At 35.8% G+C, this 27,607-nt stretch overlaps 1 protein-coding gene across 1 annotated transcript in view; it reads left to right on the top strand.

The window, feature by feature from the left end:
* The window catches only part of SEMA3D (semaphorin 3D), a gene marked incomplete at both ends in the record, with an annotated part of 134,343 nt that overhangs the window by 94,983 nt on the left and 11,753 nt on the right, over positions 1 to 27,607 (top strand). The window contains 6 exons of the mRNA XM_079710927.1: positions 109 to 253; positions 13,553 to 13,775; positions 15,860 to 15,948; positions 17,763 to 17,804; positions 20,145 to 20,302; positions 23,076 to 23,140. Of these exons, the coding sequence (XP_079567053.1) occupies positions 109 to 253; positions 13,553 to 13,775; positions 15,860 to 15,948; positions 17,763 to 17,804; positions 20,145 to 20,302; positions 23,076 to 23,140 (722 nt within the window). The remainder of the gene's footprint in view (positions 1 to 108; positions 254 to 13,552; positions 13,776 to 15,859; positions 15,949 to 17,762; positions 17,805 to 20,144; positions 20,303 to 23,075; positions 23,141 to 27,607) is intronic.

Raw genomic sequence — 27,607 nt, 5'->3', positions numbered from 1 at the left:
ATAGAATGTCCCGAATAAATATGTCCACAGCACCTGGTTATAGCATGTGCTCAGTGAATGTCCACTAAATGGACCAGTGAATGACTGAATCATGTTGCTTTCTTTCAGCTCCATCTTCAAAGGCTCTGCTGTATGTGTGTATAGCATGGCCGACATCAGAGCAGTTTTCAATGGTCCATATGCGCATAAGGAAAGTGCAGATCATCGTTGGGTGCAGTATGATGGAAGAATTCCTTATCCCCGACCTGGTACAGTATGTATCCATACTTAGTAATCAAAGTATTTTAAGTCCATATTCTCTTCCTAATCCTATTATAATAAACTATGCTATTCACCACAGCAACATGCACTGTGGTTTTAAAATAACTGTTTATTTACAGTGATGTGGTAGTATGTCTGACCTTCACTGGAACTTAACATTTTTCGTTTGAGTAAGAATTTTAAATACTACAGGAAACAATGGGCTATATCGTAAGGAACAGACTACTCTGAGAATATAGTGTTTATCCTCAACATGTCTATAGAATCATCAAAATGATTTAGTATCTAGAATGACAAATATTCCAAGTTAGAAGGAAATGCTAATAAGTATTTATTCATCACATACAACTCTGCATGTAGTGCATCTAGTCCCCACATCTACCTTTAAAAGACTACATCTGCTATAATCGTTCACTTAAATGATCTGTTCTCTTGTTCTGCATTTATCTTTTCTTTATTATGTTGCGCCTTGGAATTATATGCATATTTTAGATGTGGAAAAGACATAGAAAGCTGAGTCCAAAATTCTATTCAAATAGCATAAGCCATGTTTAGAGCAGAAATGAAACAGGTAAGAAATGTGTTTCAGAGTTTCTGCATCTGTTTTGAAAGAACTTTGCAATTTAAAATCTGTATGTGCATTATAAATGGAAGGCTTTTGTTTTGTTGATGTGATTAAAACAGTTTGTTATTTAAATATTTTAGAATTAGTTAATTGGCCTAATATAAAGGTAAAATGCGTCTTTTAAAAAATTAGGATTCATTATGAATATTTCTACTAAGAGCTCAAAATAGTCATCAAAATCCCAGAAAAATCATTGATGTAACCCATCTAATTCTACTGAGTTTTATCTTATGTTTGTTCTTGAAGAGAAAACAGCTGGTAGCCAGGCTTTTTGAATTCTCTTTTCATCTTCCTGTTATGTAACCTAATTAAATTTGGGAACCACACTTAGCCATGAAATAGCCATGTCTATTTTCCCTTTCATAATTCCTCAATATGTTTCAGGGATGTTTCTGAACTGATCATGGGATAGTCTCAACTTTGGTGGAAAAAACTTTCTGCAAGTAATATTATGATTTTCAATATTCACTTTTTAATTTTCTTTGAACATCAAAGCTGTACTTGCTTATTCTGTTACTTTTTAAAACAGTAACATAGGGTGTAGGTACTCTTCTAAAGGCCTTATAAATCTTAATGTAATCTTTATAATGACTCTATAAAGCAAATGCTATTATTATTAATGCCATTTTACAGGTGAGCTATCTCAGGCACAGGGAAGTGCAGTAGCTTGCCCATGGTCACAAAGCTAGTGAGTGATGCAACTGAGTTTTAAACCCAGATATCTTGTTGGTAGAGTCCAAGCTCTAAGTCCTTGTTCTTTGACACAACATTAAAAACTTTTTATGTTAAATTATATCTATTTTTCCCTTCCATGGAAGATCTTTTACTGAATATACACAGTATATATAAAGATTATATATGTGAAGGTTGTTTGAGTTTCTTTTGTTTGTTTGTTTTTTGTTTGAGGAGGATGGTAAAACTTCAGAGGGCCCTCTAGCTGGGGAAATTTTACCCTACTAGGATTCTGGGGTTAAGTGTCAGAGACTATCATACTCTGAGTTGTTTCTACATATGTTTATTCTAAAAAATAAAGACTGTGACCATTCAGGCCATTAAAAACAAATCTTTAATTATCTGGATGTTACAGGAGAAAGAATTTGGGACTGAAATCACCCACATTCATTACAGAAATTTATTTCCCTACCTATATACAGCAGTTGATTCTTATAATACTAGGAAGTTGATTATCATAATACTGGGAAGTTGATTATCAAAATGACCACCTGCCGATACATCCAGATCACATCTGACAGTGTAGACTGGAGATGCTGCAGAGGTGGCTGCTGTCACCACTTCCCTGCTTCTCCCTGAGAGACCTGTGAATGTCATGGGAGCCTAAAGGCAACTCCCACCTTACATGTCTCTGCTCAGAAGCACACGGGCACTTCTCTGATATGTGACCCCTGAATAGTAAAACATACATGTCAGTGAGGAGGGTTTTCATCAGTAAGGAAAGAAGCACCTCCTTATGTTAAACAGAGCAGCCTTTGCTGTGGGAGTACTCAAAATACAAAGTGTTTACACTGTAGATATTTTCTTGAAGAGTTCAGAATTATCTAGGGAATAAGTTGTATCCAAACTACCAAAAATACTTCTTTTTCTTTTTAATAATTTAGCTAAAAGGGAAAATATCATCAGGCATAAGGAAGTGCCATTTAACAAAATGATTCTTTTATCCTTTCTAAACATCATTATTTTCCTATGCTTTTGTAAATGTGTAAACACATTCGTATCTGAAGCTAAGCTTTGAGAATTATACCTCGTAACTAATCTTTAGCCCATATTCGGGCCACTGTTGGTAACTGAGACAGAAAGACAAAGTCTCCCTTAGGAAGACTCTCTTAGAACACTCTCTTTGATCAGGTACATTATGTTCTTTTATAGAATTTAGGGAAAGAAAAATATATCCTAGTTACTGTCAGGGATTATTTATCTTGCTTTATAGTTTCAGTTAAAAGTGGCATTCTTTCTTGTTCTGAACTAGACTCAGATTGTGTCTACACTGGTTTTAGATGGGGAGGAACCAGATAAGCCAGTTTAAAAAATTTATTTATGTAAAATAATATTACTGAGATATTAAATTTTTTAAATTTACCATCTTTTTCCAATTGATTCTCTGTAAGAATAGTGATAACCACTCCCCCTGAAAGGTTTGCAAGAGTATCGAGAAAGCTACCATAACTAAAGGGTATCAGTTATTTCGAAGTAACTAGCTACTTTTGTACTCTCTTTGAAATCTCTGTGACCACATTTGAAAATGTCTAAAATCGTATGTAAATGTGTAACCTTTGGCTTCCTTAATTATTTATGTTTTCAGTGATATCTTACCTTTTAGTTGCATACAATGCTTAGTCAGATTTTCCACATTATATTTTATATTTGGCGGGCTGGTGCTGAAGTTAGGAATATCATCTATCTGATATGAAAATCTGCTACACAAATAAGCTTTCCATAAACTGAGGTTACCATTTAAATAACTCTGTCATTTAATCATTGAAATTATATTTCACAGTGTATCAAGTAATGACTCTTGTTAAGTCTGAGAATCTAAGAACCGGAATGGATGAGAGACACAGCATAATTCACTCTCATTTTACAGAGGAGGAAACTTATGCCCAGAATAATAATTTTCTCAATATCATACCACCAAACATGGCAGAGTGACAAGGGATGTTGAAGTTTTCTGACCAGTCTTTTTTCCTTTATTCTTTGATATTCTCTAATACTCACCTATCCCCTAAATTCACCTATTAATATGCTACTGAATGCTCTACCTAAAATTAACTGCATTTATTTTTACATATTCTCCTGACATACTTGCTCATTTGTTTTGTTTTTTTAAGCAGCCTAATTGTAGTAATTTTTGTTTAAGTGAAGCTATGAGTCTTATTTTCTACAAACCTCCAGCTCAGAAATTTTAGTCAAAAACCATTATTGAACCCGTCTTATGATCCAGACGCAGTAATAAGGACTCATGTTATCCATACATTCTTACAGACAACTTAGTGGTGTAGATATTATTATCCCAATTTTATGGATAAGAAAAAGCCCAGTGAACCTAAATGTCCATCAACAGATGAATGGATATAGAAGATGTGGGATTTATATTATATGTATAGTGGAATATTACTCAGCCATAAAAAATGAAATAATGCCACTTGCAGCAACATGGATGGACCTAGAGATTATAATCCTAAGTGAAGTAAGTCAGACAGAGAAAGACAAATATCATATGATAACACTTGCATGGGGAATCTAAAGAAATGATACAAATGAACTTATTTACAAAACAGAAATAGACTCACAGACATAGAAAACAAATTTATAGTTACCGAAAGAGAAAGAGGGGGGAGGGATAAATTAGGAGTTTGGATTAACAGATACACACTACTATATATAAAATAGATAAACAATAAGGTACTACTGTATAGCATAGGGAACTATATTCAATATCTTGTAATAACCTATAATGGATTCTGAGAAAAGAATATATATATATATATATATATATGTATATATATATATATATGAATATAAATGAATCTCTTTGCTGTACACCGGAAACAAACACAACATTGTAAATTAACTATTCTTCAATTTAAAAAAATAAATAGAAAAAGCCAGTGAGGGTAAGCACATGCTCATGGTCTCATAGTTTTTAAAGTGGTGAGACTAGGATTAAATTTAGAGCCATGTAACTCCAAATCAAATGCCATTAACGCCCCATGCCATTCTGCCTTCAAAGTGATAAAATCAAACAATCAAACAGAACCTTACATTGTTTCTCCAGAGATCAGTCTGTTCTCTACAAAAGTAATAGTGAAGTGTTGAAGCCTTATTGCACTTGTCATTTCTTTTATTGTAATTCAGGGGAACACATCTTACTTTAATCAAAGCATTGCTGAATAATTGGCTTTCTATGAAATGTCAGGATCTTTACTCTAAAAGCCACTTTCCCCTTATGTTAAAAATTTTAAATAGATTATTTTAAAAACCACCTTTGCACTCACGTTTTCTCAGCCATGTTGCTATTGAGGTTGAATTCTAAGTTGTTCTCCCAGCAGTGCCTTCTGTTGACATTATCACTCCGGTAAATAAACATTAGAACTTTCTGTGTGCCATAGCTACTTAATTTTTTTAGTTTGACAGACTTCTGTACTTCCTGTGATAAAAAGTCAAACCTAAACTCCTAGCCTTACAATGATATCACTATTCTACAATGTTAATAAGCCTGGAAATTCAAGAATGCACAAGATTTGCTTACAGATTTCCTTCACTTCAAGTGATTCTTCTGCCCTCTGGTGTCCAAACAGAGTCTCTGAACAAATTATATTTCGTTCAGATGGGCCTTACTGAACTGCTGGGTCTTGGTAGTAAGTTCTAAGTGAAATGCAGTATAGAAGAATCTACCATACAATGAGTGATAACAGGTCAGATATAGAAACCAAACTGAGATCAGGCAAAAAAATCTAGGGAAGATTTGTAAAGGCAGAAGATTTTATTTTTGACATTTGATTTATTATTAAAAATTTACTCTGTAGTTTCATTCTGTGTTGATAAGGAGTTTTTATGATTTATGCATAAATGTAAATATTAATACATGTTTACTTGAAAGTGAGCTTCAGTTTTTAAACTATTCTCTTATCAGAAAGGTGAGAAGAGAGGACTTTTTGAAAAAAATTTATTGTGGTGAGGACACTTATCGTGAGATCTACCCACTTACCAGATTTCTAAGTGTACAGTAATGTATTATTATCTACAGGATGTAATGTTGTATAGCAGCTCTCTAGAACTTACCCAGTGTAACTGAAATTTTATACCCACTGATTGATGACTTCCCATTTTCCACTCCCCTGAGCCCCTGGCAGCCACAGTTCTATTCTCTGCTTCTATGAGTTTGACTATGTTTTATATATATATACATGGAATTAAGCAGTTTTTGTCCTTCATGGCTGACTTATTTTACTTAGTGTATCGTCCTCTGGGTTTAACTATGTTGTCACAAGTGGTAGGGTTTCCTTTCTTTCAAGACTGAATAATATTCCACTATATGTATAGGCACTTTTTTTTTTTTTTTTTTGGCTGTGCTGGGTCCCCGTTGCTGCACGCAGGCTCTCTCCAGCTGTGGAGAGCAGGAGCTACTCCCCGTTGCGGTGCATGGGCTTCTCATTGCGGTGGCTTTTGCCACAGAGCACAGGCTCTAGGAGCGCAGGCCTCAGCAGTTGTGGCACGTGGCTTCAGCAGCCGTGGCGCACGGCCCTAGTTGCTCCGCAGCATGTGGGATCCTCCCGGACCAGGGCTCGAACCCGTGTCCCCTGCACTGGCAGGCAGACCCTCAACCACTGTGCCACCTGGGAAGCCCTATAGACACTTTTTAAAATCCATTCATCAGTCAGTGAACATTTAGGTTGTTTCCATATATGGTATGAAGGATTGTCAAAAAATTAAAAAGTAGAACTATATGATCCAGCAATCCTACTTCTGGATATCTGCCCACATGGATTGAAACTGGGATCTTGAAGAGAGATTAGCACTCCCATGTTCATTTGCAGCACTATTCACAATAGCTAAAATGTGCAGTTCTTGAAGTTAAAACATCAAAGAAATGTATGTTTTGCTGCTCCTGAATCATTTTCCCATAGTTTTAAAACAATTTCTAAACCTCTCATTTTGTAAAAATAACAATTCATTTTAAAATTCCATTTCCTCCCAAATAGTTACTGCTTTTACTGTTAAATGTTTCACCTTTACTTTTTTTTTTTTTTTTTTTTGCGGTACGCGGGCCTCTCACTGTTGCGGCCTCTCCCGCTGCGGAGCACAGGATCCGGACGCACAGGCCTAGCGGCCATGGCTCACAGACCCAGCCGCTCTGCGGCATGCGGGATCCTCCCGGACCGGGGCACGAACCCGTGCCCCCTGCATCGGCAGGCGGACCCTCAACCACTGCGCCACCAGGGAAGCCCCCACCTTTACTTTTAAAGATCAAAACTTACACATGAATTTCCCAACTAAGGCTTCATTTTTTTGGTAGGGAGCAAAAAGAGGTAGTTATAGGTACTGCTTTTTAATTTAATAACTTGTTTTTACTATGTATATACCGGTGAATGATAAATACATTAAAATTCCCATTAATAGTTTAAACAACAGCAAAATGCATTCTTTTCCTGTGTATAGGTATTAGAAAGAGGTGATGCAAATGGTGACTCTAAGAATACCTGTGAATTCCTTGGTTCAAACATTTGAAGCAAAGCCATAGTTCAAGGAGCACCATGATATGGTGAAAAGCATCCTTGACTGTATACTAAAGACATGGTCTCTTACCCCAGCTCTGCCTCTTACACTGTCTGACACTGGACACATTGAATACATATGCCCATTTTCAGCTAGAACTTCCTAATTGTTTTTGTTGTTGTTGCTTTTCTTTTGTTTCCTGTTAAGTCTCATAAACTACCAAAACCACTAAGCTAGCCTCCTCCTTCATGTTTATTGACCTTCTATGGTGTATACCTGAGAATAGATAATATGCTCTTGTCCTTTTAGTGAGAAAAAGAGAAAAATACTGAAATGTCCTGTAAAAACTAAGAGTTGTGTAATCTCAAGTAATCCCTGAAAAAAAATCTCCCTTCTCCAATTCTATTTTAGGAATTCAGATCTTTAGAAAAATTAAAATCCCTTTTCTGAAGTCACATTCATATATTAATCAGATCCTTGATTTTACTGACCCACTACAAAGACAATGTTAAATGATTTTTCAGCTACCTTTATATGTAAAGTAATGAAATCTCGTCCTTTCTATAACATTTCAAGTCTTCGTCTAAACAAGAAGCCCCACCATGTACAATTCCTCACATGGGTTTTTCTCTAGAGTAAATGAAAAATAAAGGTAAATAGATTCCCCTCTTTGCAATAGAGGCTTTACTGTCCCTTCTCTGCTCTGAGATAAAATCTCCCAAACTGTGATGTGGATGAGGTTATGTCTAACAGTCCTTATTTATTTCCCACCAAATTATTAAACTTTCCAACACGTAAAACACAGTGAAAAAAATCACAAAATTCTTTTCCAGGGCCACTGGAAGCTTCATCTTACTAAAAATTCTGTCATGGACCAGGTGCGGGTCCTGGCATATCCACCTGTTCCAGAAAAGCGTTTTTTCCTCTGACATATCTAAGCAGCATTCATTGAGATGGAGTTATGATTTTGCTTCAAAAAAAAGAGCAAATCCTGGAGATATTGTATCATATCATAGGATAATAATACATAATGACAATAACTCAATTCTTATAGCGGACTGGATATGTGCAATTTTACTTCACTTCGAACTAGAATGACTGCTGAGAAATTCCAACTTTTACCTTGGCCCAGGTCCTCAACAGCAGGGTTTTGAAATAAAACATAAAATTCATGAGTTCCAAAACTCTTCGGACACCCTGTTTTCTCTTCCTGATCTACTTAAAATATTTGGCTTGAGCAATGACATATTCCTGTAACACACTGTTTTTATAGAGCTGATGACTCTTAGAATTGTATGTCTTCATTAATCCCCTAAATTAGATCTGAGTTGTAACCTAGACTGGCCCCATTAAGTAAGGATTTTCTTGATTATATTTCTAGAAAAAAAGATGTTTTAAGATTGATTCAAAGATAAGGGTGCAAAAAGAGAGTCCAAAAGTCATATCCTAAACCTCCTTTTGATTTGTATAGTGTTAGACTGTGAGAGATCCAAATGGGATGGAAAAAAATAATGGAAGAATTCCCTCACAGTGTCACACTGTCTTCTCATTTATGCATCTGAAGAATATGTCTAAAATTTCATTGGTGTTTCTTTTGTTTCAACTAAAGTTCCTAATTAATTTAAAGTATATGGAAATCTTTGGGAAAATCTCATTTTATGTATTACTAGCTCATAGATGCCTCTTTATCATTAAATTCACGTTTTTTTTTTCACCAACATTTGTTCACTGCATGGCTTTCCGCTTATTGGATAGGATATCTTTAATTCTAACCCTTCTAGGTTTTTTTGTTTGTTTGTTTGCGGTACACGGGCCTCTCACTGTTGTGGCCTCTCCCATTGCGGAGCACAGGCTCTGGATGCACAGGCTCAGCGGCCATGGCTCACGGGCCCAGCCGCTCCGCGCGCATGTGGGATCTTCCCGGACTGGGGCACGAACCCGTGTCCCCTGCATCGGCAGGCGGACTCTCAACCACTGCGCCACCAGGGAAGCCCCCCTTCTAGGTTTTTTATTCTAGAAAGGAGAAGCAGAGGCAGGACTAGAATCTGGGCCTCCTGACTCCAGGTTCCTAAGGGTGTATGACAACATCTCTGCCATTTTCCTTTAACTGTATGTATATAGGCTGTGTTTCTCACAAATGGTGAAAGGCAGCTGATTCAAATAACAAATCAATCTCTTCAACTGGCTTTCAGCTTTCTTTTCCATAGGGCCAACATTCGCTTTTAAAATGAGGTTCTCCAAATCCCAGGCTACTTACTCCATTGAATCATGTTTTCATTTTTCTGGTATAGAAATCCTTCTAAAAAAAAGAAAACCTTCAAAAAAAGATAGATTTACCTGTATATTTTTATCTCTGGCCCTTCTATCTCATATTGAATATAGCATCTTTCTTTGCCCATATATGCTATAAACTGACTCTTAGAAGAATAAGTAGGGGGATAGGATGGCACCTATTAAATTTGCATGTTTTACTTTATAAATAAAAATGAGACTTTTTTATACATTTAGCTTATTTTTCCCATTTTGCTGAAAATGAAAGCCCGGTTCAGTTGTGCTTCATGCCATGTCTTCCCTCGCACTGATCATCCCTCTGATTTGTTTAAAAGGAAACTGCAACCTGTAGAGAATAGCCTGAAGCAGCAGGGGGAGAAAACTTGTAACAGCTGTCTGGGGCCTTGCCAAGGGGCAAAGTTCTCTCATTGGATAAAACCAATTTTTCTCCTCTTATCCATTGCTTCCCACTGCACGACTGAAGGCCCTCTGCAAACACACAGACGTGCCAAGCATAACACGATCACACCTAGTCAGGGTGGCAGCCAGCCCTGGGCGATAGGCATGCAAGCAGGGCTTATTGCCGCTGGGTTTACCCTTTCATCTCAGAGCTGCCTAGGCAGGTCCTTTTCTCTTCTGCTCTTGTGCTGGTATTGTTTCTAGCAACATACGGACATTTTAGAGTTTTGGTAATAGCTCGCTCTTTTTTTTTTCTCCCTTCATATTTTAAACTGTCTTAGAGTTTTTTGAAACAGTAGGTGGAGACACAGATAAGTTCACTGATTTATTTCTTACAGTCACAGGAGCTAAAGTGATGGAAGTCAGACAAATGTTAGAAAGCTGGAAGCAGAAATAAGTTGCCCTCTACAGTATGTTCAGATGGACTGAGTCAGCAGGTAGAACTTAAAGTACATACATACAGAGAAAAATTCGTTTGATTTTTAATACCTGTGATGTATAGCTGCAATAGAAAAGTTTTCTAGGATTTGTGGAAGGAAAATAATTGAATATGGTTATTTAGATGTAGCATTTCCCCACGCTTTCTCTTTTTCCTTTATGGAATTTTTCTCTCCTACTTCCCATTTACCTGCATAAGACACTTGGCATCCCAAGTTATTTTTAGATCTGTGTGAGATGCAGCTATGATATCAAAGGAAAAATTCCACTGGTTTTTAATATCTGGTTCAAACTGTACTATCTTAAACCTCAGGGAGTATGTCTACCAAATCACTTTCATTTGTGAAAGCAGAGTGGAGACGCAGACCAGAGAGATCTCACACAGCAACCTAGAAGATAAAGATCTTATCCAAACACTGGCAGCACGCCATGAGGAAAAGCTGCCATATGAAAAAAAATACATTTTCAAAGATCATTTTATAAATCAATAGAAGCCAGGTTTCCCTTCTCTTTTTGTTAGATTTTATTACACTTAAACTTCTTTGTCAGAGGTGAACAATGAGGAAAATTATCATGTTTGTTTCTTTGATGAATGTTCCTAGCTTCATTCACCTATCCTTTCTCACATTAAAATTTCTTACGGTTTGAAAATTTGATATAAAAAACTGACTTGAATGGCACGATGTTATTTCCTCTGAAATATTGGCTACTGCATGATTATAGCTACAAAGTCAAAAGAGATGTTTTTCTTAACTTGGAGGGCTGTTTCAAAAATGTAATGCAGGCAGAAATCTTGCATTTGCTTTGATTTTAATAATAGACCCACCAGATAGTACCACAGGCATTATAAGCTATAAGCCCACTATGAATGGCCTTTGACTGAGTCTCAAACATGCAGCCTGTAATTGGGCAAGAGCTTTGTATCATTTGAGCTCCGTATCCATTTTGAGTTACAGCTTAATCTACTTAATATAGGGTTCCTTGCATTATTGAGTTGACAGATTTCACTTGGCTGAAAGCAAAGTGCTAGAAACAATGACTGAAGATACAGACTTAGATCTTTAGACCAACATCCAGCTAGGAATATGATCAGTAAGTACCAAATGGCTAACATTCTAGGACATTTATTACCATTTTGGTGCAGACCTGGCACAAGTCAATAAAACTGATCAAGAAAAGATCAGTTTCTTTTCACATGCAAGATTCTTATGAAAGATAAATATATTCTCAAGCTATTTATAGCAAATTATTAACAAATTTTTTTTAAAGTACAACTTCTTTGCTATTTCTTGTAATTTAGTGAGCTATTATGATTTTATTGCTGTAAATTTGAGGTCAGGGTCATTTATTGTGACTAACTCCAGTATCTTTAGTTCCTTGAGAATGACGCCCATGAATGCTTTGAGAAGTACAATTTCGAGCCTTGACAAGATTCTAATTAGTGCTGGGTATAAGTGGCTCAGTTCAGTGGAGATTATGTTTCAACTTGTCTAAAAACTAAAACAGGGAGAAAGCAGCACTTTCTTATAAACTTTCCTTAATATTACTCATTTTCTTTTCTATGCCTGCATCATACAGCTAAACTTTTCCATTCCAAAATAATGTATTAGCCAATTAAGAATTCAAATGTGGTAACAGCATTGTTCTCTCTGAGATAACTTACTAAATTACAATACACTAAAATCATAAAATAGATTCAGTATGTGGGAGGGGACATATTTGAAGTAATATTTTGAAGGGATTTATGAAGTAATTCCCTTTTCATGTTTTTGGATAGAGGCACATTGAATTCATACCAGTGTGAAGTTTTTACTTTTACCACCAGGGGGCAGGGTATGCTAACTATTGAATTAGTGGATGTCAAAAGGCGCACAGGAAGCGGATTTTAGACAGAAGTGAAAAATTCCCTGAGGGTTTCCCCACAGATCCTGTAGGGGAAGAGTTGTTGACTTGCTCACAGTAAATTTTCACGCCAGTTATGAAAAACTAGATAATTATGATATTAAACTATTAAAGTTCTTTTACAAATAATTTTATGACATGTTGATTTGTTCCGTTTTATTAACAATCATGGTTTTAATTTAAAACTGAAATTTTACATTAATTAAAGGAAATTGAAAATAATAATGTTTATAGATCACTCTCTTAATTATTTCAACTCAAATATCATGTACCTTTGCAAGAAAAGAGCTCACTTTGGAAACTTTAGAAAATACAGGTAAATGGATATAATTCAGAAATCTTTTTGGAGAAACATTGAGAAGCTTTAATAAGCATGATAATTTGTTTCATAAGGTTCTCTTTGATGACCATTAGCCATTCCATCTTCCAACAAGCAAAGACAGTTGTCTTTTGAGATCTGAGGCTAATTCAAGAAAAGAATAGTTCAAAAGACAATAGAAATATCTAGCATGGGGGTTTTGTATTTGGTTTTCTGAAGTCATACTTCTTGGAAGAAAAGATATGGATTGGAATTATCAATGTTTACTTGTGCTTATGCAACTGAAAAGTATTTCAAAAGCAAGAGCCCAACTGGACATTGATAAAAGATTTAAAATATGTGCACAATTAATGTTTTATTGAGGTATCAATGACATATAACATTAGTTTCAGGTGTACAACATAATTCGATATTTGTACATATTGAAAAATAATCACAATAAGTCCAGTTAACATCAGTCACCATATATAGTTACAATTTTCTTTTTCTTGTGATGAGAACTTTTAAGATCTACTCTTAGCAACTTTCAAATATGGAATACAATGTTAGTAACTGTAGCCACCATACTGTACATTACATCCTCAGGATTTATAACTGGAAGTTTGCACCCTTTGACCCACTTTGCCCATCCTGCACCCTCTACATCTGGCAACCACCAATCTGTTCTCTGTATCTTTGAGCTCTTTTGTTTGATTCCACACATAAGTGAGATCATACAGTATTTGTCTTTCTCTGTCTGACTTACTTCACTTAGCATAATGTCCTCAAGGTCCATCTATGTTGTAAATAGTAAGATTTCATTTTTTGTGTGGCTGGATAATATTTCATTGTAATAATTAAGAATATTTTTGAAAGCAAAAAACTGGATTTATATACACTCCAGGTAAGCCGCATTTATTTACATCTGTCAATACATGTGATTTCATATTGATTCTGGTGACCATTCCTTTAATATTATCAATGATAAGGCTTAAAAACTTTATTATAAGTGAAAATTTCTCAGATGTGTGAACAATGCCTTTACTCCCCATCTCATTTCTTTTCAGTGTCCAAGCAAAACCTATGACCCACTGATTAAATCCACCCGAGATTTTCCAGACGATGTCATCAGTTTCATAAAGCGGCATCCTGTGATGTATAAACCAGTATATCCAGTTGTGGGAGGACCAACATTCAAGCGCATCAATGTGGATTACAGACTGACACAGATTGTGGTGGATCACGTTGTCGCAGAAGATGGCCAGTACGATGTGATGTTTCTTGGAACAGGTATGCTAGAGCCAAGTTATGCCTTCTTTCAAATGAATTTTTCATTATTAGACAAACAAAACAAAAACTTCAAAAAGTTTACCGGCCAAAATCAAAATGAGTAACTATTAGCTAATACCCAGTCAGTGTTTTTTTTTTAACTTGCATAACATGTGCTTTTAATCGATGATCATACATATCTCCCAGCCTCCATTAGTGTTATGTGAGATTTCAAAATATACTACTATATTACGACTGCAATGTGCCTGCTGCAAATGAGGTGCTCAATACATATTTGTTGAATGACTATGGACTAAATCAAGTAGGTAAAGCAAAGCTTCTCTATTTTCAAACTTCACATTTCCCTCTCTCTACAGAGATATTTGATAATCTTACCCCAAAGGATTCCTTCACCCAATTTTTAGAATCACTGACTTAGTTGGCTTATGGTGTTTTCAAAAAAGTTAATCATTAATTTGTGAAGAACTTAAAGTAGAAACTACTTGGTGATTATTTTTCCTGTCCTTGAATTTTGTGGATTAAGTATCACTTTCATTATTAGAACCCATTTTATTTATTTTTTTGACTGCCAACTCAGTAATTATTAAATGATTACCTTTTTTTCCAAAGGAAAGAAATATTGCTTATTTGGCGCATCTCAAAAAAATATCTAATTATGTCCTGTGAATTGTATTGGTAGTAAAGATAATATGTATCATTAAAACAAAAGCACTACATCCTAGATAATGTTATGTAATTTGATGGATCACACATTGCATAAAGAAATAGAAATTTGATGAGTTTTTAAGAAATGGACATTTTTATTGAAATGTTTTTAGGACTATAAAAAACTTTTAGAATAATTTTATTTTTTAAAATATATTGGTTTTACAAAAGTTAGGTTTATTAGGAAGCGTCTGTGTGACAGACTCAGAGGACTTTCAAGAACACCAGTTGTCAAACCTGATTATGTTGCAGATGGCAGTACCAAGGCCCAGGGAAAAAAGTAAAACTTTCAAGACTACAGAGATTACTACTGAAGCATCAAAACATGAAATAATTAGTTTGTCATTAATTCTAATGAGCTTGCCCCTTAATTGCACTGCCCACCCAAAGCTCATATCAAGTTCTTCAACATTTCAGGGTCAGAAAAGCCATTTAGCCACTAGGTGGTACTACCTAACTTTTACTTAGAAAATTATGAGGATACTAAGATAGATTGATTTTCAATTATGACATTCAGAAAATATATATTTAATATTTTTCAAAGATCCTAGAGTTATTTAAAAACAAATAATCCAGACTATTTTGTACAAATAGGATATTACCATACATGTTAACCTACTTCAACCTCTGTGCTCAGAAGTTTAAAAGCAACTATTTTAAATTTATTTTTATGTGTAAGTCAGTCTATACATTAATTTCCAAATGGGATCTTTTTCTAAAATGTTCTTTTGATCATCTTTCTGTAATAACGTGCCACCTTGTGGACTGCAATATATGATTAATCTTGTGATAAGTTTAGTTCTTTTAAATTGAACTAAAATAATTTGACAAAATTTTATTTTCTAGCCCATTAATTATATTTCTGTAAGTAAAATACATTTTATGAGTGAGCTACTACTTCCCCCATGTAGATAGCTTCAATGATTTCTCTTCCATTTATTAAGATTATTAAAAATATATATATTTATCTTTCATGGTGAACTGGATAAGTGCTGAATAAATATTTCTTACATTGAGAGAGAAAATTAGTTAATATATTTTAACCTTTTAAATTAAGTTCCAAAAATGTTGTTCCTCTTTTGTTACCCTTTCAACTAATTTTTAAAGGAGACATCTCTATTCCTTGTGTTAGGAATACACCGTGAATGTGTGTCTTTTAATATTTTCTTTAAAAATGTGTTTTATGAGCTGAAAGCTATAGTATTTCAAAAGGGGAGAATCATATACATTAAGCTTCACTTCTCGCTTGCTTTGTTTAACCTGATTGCTTGAAAGGCATTGAAAAAAAAATGAGGGGAGCCATGTGAAGGTTGCTAGGAAAATGCTTAGCTAAACATTGAAGTAGAAACAACAGGATCATGTGTAATGTATTTTTTCAGACGTTGGAACAGTCCTAAAAGTTGTCAGCATTTCAAAGGAGAAGTGGAAAATGGAAGAGGTAGTACTGGAGGAGTTACACATATTCAAGGTAAGACTTAGGCCAGAGTTCCGGGAGAAGTGATGGCGAACTTGAGCAGTTCTTATATAGGACATGTTCGTGTCAGCACGTCACCACTCTTTCTGAAGAAGTCTTTGCAAATAGCTTCTTTATTTTTCTTTTCCTTAAGCGAAAGAAAAAGTTTTAAAAGCAACTAAGAATGGGACTCATTTTCCCCTGCAGAAGTATCACTGAACTTGGGGCTCCTGGGTTGCCCCTCATGACTGAGTTCTCTAAGCATATGTTCAGACAAATCACCACGGTAGATGAAAGCCTACGGTCTCTTTTACTATCCAGATGCTTTTCTACTTTATAAATTTTACTTTTCAATTTTTCCTCAATTGAATTTAAGGAAACTGGAAGAGTGTATAAATCATGTGTCCCTGCATTTCTGTAAGGAATTTTTTTTTTAAGTTGCTTGATAGTAAGTCTTTATGTATGCTAAATTCCCCTCAACCACCAAAAGAGTTAGTAGATCTAAAATAATAGTTCTCCAGATTAGGGGAATGTCCTTAGACTTTTAACAGTAGTAAATTTGAATTGTGGCATTCTTTGTAGGCCTTCAATGAAATTCAATTTAGAGTTATTTTCTAAAATGAAATTAGAAATAAAATTGCATTTCTTAGAAGAGCTTTTTAAAAATATGCTGTCTTTTATACCATTTTTGTTGAGACAGTTTATTAAAATAGACTGTTTCCATGTAAACTTCTATTGCCTTAAAAGAGAGTAGAGAGTTAATTAACAGGCTGGTTCCACAGGATCCTGTTTACATTGTGATGATAGTAGTGGTCCAGGAGTTAACAAGAACAAGACCTGCCCTCTGGAATCTACCAGAAACAAAGCTGTGGGTAGTGCCTGAGGGAAAAGCCTATGTCAAATGTAAGTGCGAACCCAGAGGGCAAAAATAAAGTATCCATAATACACAGAGGCAGATTAGACTAAGTCTACTCAGCGGTTCTAACTGACCAAGAGGAATTGTTTGGATTCCACTGTTAAGATTAAATAATGACCCTGTTTGCTTAATTCATAAAAAAAAGTTATTGGATAGAACTTTCTCATTTAACATTTCATTTTTTTCATATATTTTCTTAAAGTTTTAATATCTGCTTATGTTTATTGCTTAGTAAATATTGGCTAGTGAGAAATGAATAGTCATATATATAGAGAGAGAGGCATAGACGATAGATAAAAAAATGTTTAAACATTCCATCCTTTTTAGTTTGGTAGCTTTTGTGTTCATGTTTTAGATTTTGTATTGGACGCATAGAGGCATGTTTTCTACACATAAAACTTTCAGGTCGTGAAACCATGTGCATCGTATCTTGCAGTGTTTTATAAAGAATATGCTCATCCACAAGAAGCACTATAACTTTTTAGAATTTTACTACTTGAACAAGTTTTTGAACTACTGATCTAAGTAAGAGCAGAAAGAGGCAATAAATAATTATGGAGATGTTCTTGTCAACACTAGTTTGAATTATATGGAAGCAGTTAAGATAAGCAGAGTCAGAAGAGGCAGAAACCTTGTGGGTAACTGGGAACAATTTTCAATGCAGAGTGTCTCCTCATACATTTAGGTAATTTTTCTTTAATAAGATTTAAAAATAACTATTTTGATAATTTTTATTAAGGTTGAATCACTACACATGGGAAGGAAATAGCAAACATTAAGATCTTTTTCTCCTCTATATAACAGAGCCTTGAAGTTTACTCCAATTATCCTTGGTACAAGATAAAACAAAATATTGGCTACTCTAAAAGATTGTTCATGATTATCTTTATTAATAGCTAAATTTTATTTTCAGCATTCATCAGTCATCTTGAACATGGAGTTGTCTCTGAAGCAGGTACTTTCTAATTTTTGTATAAAAATTAGCCACAAAAGAAAGATTGCTTGCATCAAACTTTATTTTAGGGAAAATCCATTGAAACTAGAAGTTAAATTATAAATAGTATAAAAAGCTTTAGGTTATTTGTTTCTTTTATAACTGATTATAGGGCATTGTTTCAGCCTTGCCTTAGGAGACAGGGGACCCAATTTCATTAATTGAATAATACATTCTCCCCTTCCTTTGGCTCTTGAAAATTGAGCTCATTTTCCTAGTCTCATGAGAATGTCATTCTGTCAAGGCTGTAAAGTAATTCATGTAGAATACTAGCCCCAAACATTAAAGATGGTTTTTAATCAGCGAGTCTAGGAGTTAGACTATGGACTGCAATGGCAAACAGCCCAATAGTCACATGGAGCTGGACGGCAAAGGAGTGTGCTAACAAAGTAGAGCAAGAATGGAACCACGTTCTGGGGAAACAGAGAGGAGACGAATTGGTGTAAAAGGGAGCCAGAGGAGCAGGGAGAGACCAGCAGCTCAAGCTATAAAGGATGCTGCAGGTAACCAGATAAATAAAAAGAAGGCTGGGATGGGGAAGCATATGCCGGGTAAAAGAGAGGGCCCTTTGAAAAGGCATGAAGAGTGAAAGACTAGAACTTATTCTAATAAGTTTGTGTACAACTGGAGCAGAGAGCATAGCTGCACTCAAGGGGCAAGGAGGCTAGAAAGGAATCTGGGGAAGTAAGACAGAAGAACAGTAGACACATCCTTGCATGGATGCCCTCCTGAGAAGTTTAACAAGTTTATCCAAGACAATGAAGGCCTTTAAAGATGTTAAGCAGGAGGGTGTCATGATAAGACTTTCCTCTTAGAGAGAGTGGCAGTGTGTGGAAGAGGGATTGAGCCCTGGGGTGGAGGTGAGGGTTGCTGGAAAACAAGGGTGAAGCCAGCTGAAACAGTAAGGGCACTTACAGGTCATCCAGGAAGGAGATGATAAGGACTGAGACAAAGGCAAGGGGCAGTGCAGAGGGAGGAGGAAATGGATTTGAGAGCACTCGTGTAAGAGAACGGAGAGATAAGGTGGCCAATGGAGAGATAAGGTGGCCGACCTAGTGAGAGTGAAAGAAGATTCAAAGACAACTCCCAGATTCGTGATGGTGGTGACTGGGATGGTGTCTCTTGGTCAAGGTAGGATAGGAAGACTAGATTTAGGGGAATTAGTGTGCGTGTTTATGTTGTTTTCAAAATAACTCTGAGCCTTTGTACAGGAAGAAGAGTAAAGATGAGAATTGCAAAGAGGGAAACCCAATGTTCAATGCAAAGAAAGGAATCATCAAAGGAAACAGAAGTCTTAGGCAGAAATAAAGAGGGAGAACAGGAGAAAGAGAAGAGACTTTCAAGGCGGCTTTAGTCTTACTGGTATCAAACGCTAGAGAATTATATAGTAAAATACTAAACAAAGTCCACATTTAGCCTCCAGGAGGTCTTAAGTGGGTGGTAGGGGTATAAGACAGATTTCTATAGGTGGAGTTCATGTATGGTATTTGTGCCAATATCTATTTCTCAGATTTTTTCCCCTCCATTTAAAGCTTGGCATGTCCACTAGACTTGACCGTAAGTTACTTGAAGGCACAGACTATGGCTTAGTCACTTGTTATCATCCCTCCCTCTGCCTCCACCACATACCCTCAAGTGAATACATGTTGGGAGCAGTGCATTATTTTCAGGACTTATTTTCAAAATATGATTCTATTTGCTGAGTTTGTCAGTATCCTGCAGGCTTTCACGTGTGATACAGCATCCCACAAACCTCCTTAATACTTTCTTCACAGTGATAGCAAATACTTTCCCTCTCACTTATCACTCAACTTCGTTCAGGGATCCATACTTCATTAACAAATGAAACGGTTAGTTAAAATCACGGGAAAGTTTTTCATAAACCTCTTTTCAGTCAACTCTTATATAAGAAGCCATGGCAGGAGAAGACCCATCAGTGTTGCCTGTAGCATCTGTGCTTGATATAATCTACCAGAGTGTATTTTCAACTACTAAGAAAGAATCTGACATCTTAATTCCTCAGTCTCGCAGCTGGTTTTTGACCTTCTTAAATTACTGCCAAGGTTACTCTAGCTCTCTAGAATGCTGTCCAATTCTATGTCATCATCTTCAAACCACCATCCAACCAGGGATAGAAGACTGACTTATGTTACTCTTCCTTATGTTTCTGTGCAAGTGTTTATAACGGGCAGGGCACCCGAAGAGACAGATTTAGGTCTGTGATGTGGTATTCAAGAAAGGGAAGTTCTTAAGACTCGTCTGAAAGATGCTTCTAATGCATTTGTTTTGCCTGATTTGCAGCAACAGTTGTACATTGGTTCCCGAGATGGACTGGCTCAGCTCTCCTTGCACAGATGTGACACTTATGGGAAAGCTTGTGCAGACTGTTGTCTTGCCAGAGACCCCTACTGTGCCTGGGATGGAAATGCATGCTCTCGCTATGCACCCACTTCAAAAAGGTGAGAAGCACATCAAATTAAGATGAAGCCTTGCTTTTCACACAATGAATATCTCACACGAATACCTTCTCTTGTAGTTTAAAGAGAAAACATATAGAGAACATGGTCTGCGGTAGGAATATTACCATCTAAATGTTTTAGAGTTTTTCATACAGCTAAATTTTGAAGGAGGATAAAACAGAATGTTCTGAAATCCGGAAATGTGGAAGTCTTACCAAACCAGTTTTGTTTGATGCACAGCAAGCCAAATGTGGAGATGCCAAGATGTGCAGCAGGGAACGGGTTTATTCACAAAGCAGTCAAGCGGGGAGATGGGAAAAACAAGTCTCAAATTTGCCTCCCCAGAGGCGAGGGACTGAGGATACTTATGGGAGAAAGCTGAGGCGTGGGGAGCCTGGGGAAGGTTAATTGGAGATAAGAAAAAGGTGACATAATTATCGTTCTGCGCAGATGAAACTAAGCTACAAGCTTCTTCCTGGGATGCCTGCTCTGAGCGTGGAGTTTTTGGCCTCTGATGTCAGAAGGTCACTGGATGCTCCCACATGCCCAGAGGGACGGTCAGTGGTCCTAACCAGTCTTAACCGGCTAGAGCTCAAACTGAACACAGCTGACTCCAAGTTCCTAAACAACTTTGGCAAACATCCTGTTTAGGTTACTTGAGGCTTGGAGGACACGAATGTTTTTATAGCAACAATTAAAGCAAGCTTGATTAATGAAGGCAGTTTACAGGTTTCATGGATTTAACTGATGATAACCCTCGGTTTCAGAGCTTTAAAAAATTCTGAAAAATTGTTTATATCCTTTTTCTTCATCTTTGTCAAAAAGCATGAAAAGTTTGCTTTCTTTACTACTCTACACTTTGTATATTCTTCCCTTCTTCCCTTATTTATAAATATGTATATACTCGTAGTTACTGTTTTACAAATAATGTATAAATATATTTTTAACAGTGTAGATTATATACAGCCCACAGCACATCCCAGTGATTCTGTATAATTTTGCTTTTACTCCAATTTCTGCCACCAATTTCTGCCACCCAGATATGCTTAAATATCCAACTACATCCTGCTGTTTGTAGTTTATTGCTTTATGTGCTCTTAAAAATAATGCTATTCTGGGCCAACAGTACCCATCTAGGAATTTATTTTACACACATGGGCAAAAAAGTACCACAAATTATATGTTTGATGTTCATTTCAGCACAGTTTTCAATAGCAAAATTATTGGAAACACCCTGAATGCTCATTAATATGACTGATGGTGGCTGAGTTTATTAAAATATCATTATTTTAAAGTGTGGTTTATAGTAACACTATTTTCTAAAGTATTGCCCAAAGTATATTTTATTCTACATAAAATGTCAGCAAATTGTATATGGTATTTTTTTTTCACCTTTAGGTCTTAACAAAATAAGGTAACAGGTGAGCATATGTTAGTCTCGCTACTACATATGCACTTTTATTTTTGTGAAAGTTTACTGATTTGTCAAATTGCAAATTCTAGTGATCACAGATTGAGTGTATAGTACAAAAAACAGATACTATTCCAAGACCTTTTTATATTCCCTGAAATCTCTGAATTAAATGTAAGTGGGGAGATACCATTATTTCAAGTTTAAAGTAAAAAGTCACAACATTTTTATTATAGTTTTTGACAAAGAATATACTCATCCTAGTTAGTCTTTGGGGAGTGCTTTTCTTCTCAAGAACCTAAAAAACAAGAATGCTCATTAGTTGGTAATGAACCTTCAGTTTGATAAATTGATCCTGTTCCTTAAGAAGCCAAGATTTAAGAACATTCCTGACCTTATGTAGCTTATACCATCATAATTTTTTCTTCTTGTATTTCTCAAGACTATCTCTGATCTTGCAGACAAGCCACTGTGATGTTCTCCTTACCTAACAATGTCCATGTGAGCCAGAAAATGTGTATGATAAATGAATCTTCCACAGGGCTGTCATCTGGTCAGCATTCCCCTTAAGGAACACCCTACATATCACAGAATGTTTACTGTGACATCTAGGATCTCTGATGTGGCAACATAAAATAACCAAAGCAAATGAAACTGTACTCCAAGTGTAAGACTAATTTAACTTAGATGTGGCAGATTTTTACTTTTTTTATGCAGTAGTTACTATTTTCTCTTAAGGAAAATATGGGACAATAATGTACAAGCCCATTATTTTATTATTATCATTATCACTACTCTCAGAGAAACAATGTGAACTATGTGTCAGTAGATAGAAATAACATCTAGCGATTATGCCATATCAAACTTGTACTTCTGTTTCAAATGATATTTATCTTGTTTAATCACGTCAGTATAATAATGAATCTTCATATGATAAGGCAATTTGTATTTGTGTGTACTTTCTTACCCACTAACTAAAGCTCTTTTATATCTTATTACTTTTCCGTTGGCTAACTGAAAAAAAGAAGATACCAATAGTTACCCCCATAGGAAGTATATAATAACTGGATTGTATTTATATTCAACCTGTTGTGTTGAATAATTTGTCAAAAGTCAGAGAAAAAGAAAATTGTGGTAGTTAAGTGAAATTCAGATCATCTTATTACCAAAACAGGATTTATTCTGTTAGGATTCTACCACTAGTATTATTTGAATTAATGTTAGAGTGATTGGAATATTGACCTGCATTTAAGTTGAGCAGTAAAGCATAATTCTGCTTCTGCTACTGTTATGAGTGTTAGATGTAGACTTTGTATATCTCAGATATCATGCTTGAAGTTCTATTTAATCCCTTTTGCATAGGCGAGCTAGACGCCAAGATGTGAAGTATGGGGACCCAATCACCCAGTGCTGGGACATAGAAGACAGTAAGTATAGGTTTAATATGCTTTCCTCCCACTGAAAATTTTAAGCCTGGTCTTTGTGTGTCTTTTTTATTATACTAGTTAAAACACCTACTCATTTTGTGTAATGCTTGTGTTCTGGAAAAGCAATAGGTTTTATAAATCAACCCCCTGTTCACGTGCCTAAGTGGTAATTCTTTGTTATATCGTTATTTGCTTCATATGGCTTTTAAAATTCCTATACCTTTTTTTTTTTCTTTTTTAATGCCTTATCCATCCTTGTAAAGTTTGAAACTGCTATTAGAGATAAAGCAGAATACAGTCCAAAACATATGGACATTTAGAGTAAACTCAAAGAGACCCTCCTAGAAAAGTTTGATAAAAGAGTTGGACTTACTAGAAAGAAATTTTAGGTAGCCTGTGCATTATTTGTATTCACTTATTAATTTGTGTACCCATTCAATCAGTAAATATTTATTAAGTGACTTCCATGTGCATGTAATTGTCCCAGATCTACTTTGAGAGAAAAAGATCCTTAGAGAACCTACAATTCTTTGGGGAAATGTCATAAGGCACAATTAGTGATGTGGGAGTTTAGCAAAAAAAAGTGCTCACAAGAGGCTGTATTGTTCAGAGAAAATGTCATAGAATGGAAGATCTTGAAAGTCTGAGTGTGAGAAGGGCAGAGTGGAGAATTGAGAGGAAGTCTGTTGAGTGACTCTGATAACAGAGAAAAACATCTGTAGAAGTATACATTCCAGAGCTTTAGTTACTTTCCACTCCCAAGCTCTGCCTTCAGATAGAAAATATATGCACACGCACACACACACACACAACTGGAAGAAGAAATGAACTGCCTTTCCGTCATCAGATTGTTAGTAACCACCTACCATTGAATAAACAACCCAGATTTCATAGTCTATAACTGCTGGTCTGGCAGAGTTTTATTTTTTAAAAACAAAACAATTATTTCTGATTTATAATATCATTCTTCTGAAAAATAAGCTCTAGTCCAAAACAGTACGTTTGTCTTCTTGTTCTAATGTGTAGGTGACTCACTGTTATGTACGGTGTTTCATTTAGCCATTGTTACTGTATGCTATGCACAGAGTTTTTCACATGTGCACATGAGATCAGGAGGGACTATTTTAGGTATTGAGGATATACTAATGAACATAAAAGAAAACAATCTGTGCATTCATGGATCTTACATTTAAATGTGTGTTAGGGGAGGGAGCAGGCAACAAACATAAAAACAAGTAAAATATATGCCATGTCATATAATGATAAATGTTATAAGGACTTATAAAACACCATTGCTTACTAAGGCACTCACAATTATCGTGTCCACTTCATCACAGCCCATGCTTGTTATAGCCCATTGCACATCTCCTTTTCATCGTCACCACTCTAACCCAATATATTTTTTGTCAAGGTCACCAGCAGTTTCCTCCTTGCCAAATCCAGTGGCCACTTTTCCGTTCCCATTTTTATTTACTCTCTAGCTCCCTCTTCCGTGGAACACTTTCTTCACTTGGCTCCATGCAGTGATGTGCTGGAGCCAGCTCTTACGGCCCCATGAGAGCTGACTGTGTATTACGTAGGAATTTTGTGAGCTGAGTTTTAAACCATTGGTAGCTTGAATCAGCCGTGGCAGGAGTGTTTACACCAGGAAAATCGGCAAGCACTACAAATAAGTGCTTTTTGTTTTCAAAGATGGTCTCCCCAGAACCCCTCTGCTTCATGGCACCACAGGGAAAACTTCTGGTTTTTCTCTTACCTTACAGGTTTCTCCTTCTGAGTGTTCTTAACTTTCCTTTTCATCCTACCATCTAAACATCCAATCTCTGTATATTCACTCCTGAACGCCATCCATTTCAATACTATCAGAGGCAATTTTTTTTTTTTTAGTTTTTTTTTTTTAATTGAAGTACAATGTTGATTTACAATGTTGTGTTACTTTCTGGTGTACAGCAAAGTGATTCAGTTATACATACATATTTATTCTTTTTCATTATGGTTTATTACAGGATATTGAATATAGTTCCCTGTGCTATACAATAGGACCTTGCTATTTATCCATTCTATATATCATCATTTGCATCTGCTAATCCCAAACTCTCAATCCATCCCTTTGCTGTTCCCCTCACCCTCCCCCTTAGCAACCCCAAGTCTGTTCTCTGTGTCTGTCTGTTTCTGTTTCATAGATAAGTTCATTTCTGTCATATTTTAAATTCTACATATAAGTGATATCATATGGTATTTGTCTTTCTCTTTCTGACTTACTTTGCTTAGGATGATAATCTCTAGGTCCATCCATGTAGCTGCCAATGGCATTATTTCATTCCTTTTTATGGCTGAGTACTATTTCATTATATATATACACCACATCTTCTTTATCCATTCATCTGTTGATGGACATTTAGGTTGCTTCTATGTCTTGGCTATTGTAAATAGTCCTGCTGCGAACTTTGGGGTGCGTGTATCTTTTCAAATTATAGTTTCATCCAGATATATGCCCAGGAGTGGGACTGTAGGATCATATGCCAACTCTATTTTTAGTTTTTTGAGGAACCTCCATTCTGTTCTCCATAGAGGCTGTACCAATTTACATTCCCACCAACAGTGCAGGAGGGTGCCCTTTTTCTACAGCTTCTCCCACATTTGTTATTTGTAGACTTTTTAATGATGGCCATCATGACTGCTGTTAGGCGGTACCTCATTGTAGTTTCAATTTGAATTTCTCTACAATTAGTAATGTTGAGCATCTTTTCATGTGCCTATTGGCCATCTGTACGTCTTTGGAGAAATGTCTATTTAGATCTTCTGCACATTTTTTGATTGGGTTGTTTTTTTGGTTTGTTTGTTTTTGTTATTGAGTTGTATGGACTGTTTGTATATTTTGGAAATTAAGCCCTTGTTGGTCGCATAATTTGCAAATATCTTCTCCCAGTCCATCGGTTGTCTTTTTGTTTTGTTTTTGGTTTTCTTTGCTGTGTAAAAGCTTGTAAGTTTGATTAGGTCCCACTTGTTTATTTTTGCTTTTATTTCTATTGGCTTGGTAGACTGACCTAAGAAAATATTGGTACAATTTATATCAGAGAAATATTTTGCCTACATTCTCTTGTAGGAGTGTTATGGTTTCATGTCTTATACTTAAGTCTTTAAGCCATTTTGAGCTTATTTTTGTGTATGGTGTGAGGGTGTGTTCTAACTTCACTTGATTTACAGGTGGCTGTCCAACATTCCCAACAACACTTGCTGAAGAGACTGTCTTTTCTCCAGTGTATATTCTTGCCTCCTTTGTCAAAGATTAATTGACCATATGTGTGTGGGTTTATTTCTAGGCTCTTTATTCTGTTCCATTGATCCATATGTCTGCTTTTATGACAATATCATGCTGTTTTGATTACTGTAGCTTTGCAGTATTGTCTGAAGGCTGGGAGGGTTATGCCTCCTGCTTTGTTCTTTTTCCTCAGGATTGCTTTGGCAATTCTGGGTCTTTTAAGGTTCCATATAAATTTTAGGATTATTGGTTCTATTTCTGTGAAAAATGTCAGGGGTAATTTAAAAGGGATCTCATTAAATCTGTAGATTGCTTTGTGTAATATGGCCATTTTAACAATATTAATTCTTCCAATCCAAGAGCATGGGATGTTTTTCCATTTCTTTAAATTGTCTTCAGTTTCCTCTATCAGTGTTTTGTAGTTCTCAGTGTATATGTCTTTCACCTCCTCGGTCAGGTTTATTCCTAAGTTTTTTTATTTTTTTTGGATGAGATTTTAAAAGGGATTTTTTTTCTTTTCTTTTCTTTTCTTTTTTTTACTTTCTCTTTCTGATGCAACCAATTTCTGTATGTTGATCTTGTATACTGCTACCTGGCTGAATTTGTTTATCAAGTCTAGTAGTTTTTGTATGAAGTCTTTAGGGTTTTCTATATATAGTATCATGTCATCTGCATACAATGACAATTTTACCTCTTCTCTTCCAACTTGGATACCTTTTCTTTCTTTTTCTTGTCTGCTTGCTGTGGCTAGGACTTCCAGTGCTATGTTGAACAGGAGTGGTGAGAGTGGGCATCCTTGTCTGGTCTGGATTTCAGCAGGAAGTCTTTCAGCTTTTCACTATTGAGTGTTATGTTGGCTGTTGGTTTGTCATAAATAGCTTTTGTTATGTTGAGGTATGTTCCCTCTAAACTCACCTTGATAAAGAGTTTTTATCATGAATGGATGTTGAATTTTTCAAATGCTTTTTCTGCATCTGTTGAGATGTGGTTTTTTTGATCATGTGGTTTTTGTCTTTCTCTTGTTGATTTGGTGTATCACATTGATTTGCATATGTTGAACCATCCTTGTGACCCTGGGATGAATCCAATTTGGTCATGGTGTGTGATCTTTTTTACGTGTTGTTGGATTTGCTTTGCTAATATTTTGTTGGGGATTTTTGCATCTGTATTCATCAAAGATACTGGCCTGTAATTTTCTTTTTTGG

This window comes from Hyperoodon ampullatus (assembly GCF_949752795.1).
Source record: "Hyperoodon ampullatus genome assembly, chromosome: 9".
Lineage (NCBI taxonomy): Eukaryota > Metazoa > Chordata > Mammalia > Artiodactyla > Ziphiidae > Hyperoodon > Hyperoodon ampullatus.
The sequence above is the reverse complement of the archived record's forward strand: the minus strand, read 5'-3'. Positions and strand labels throughout refer to the sequence as shown.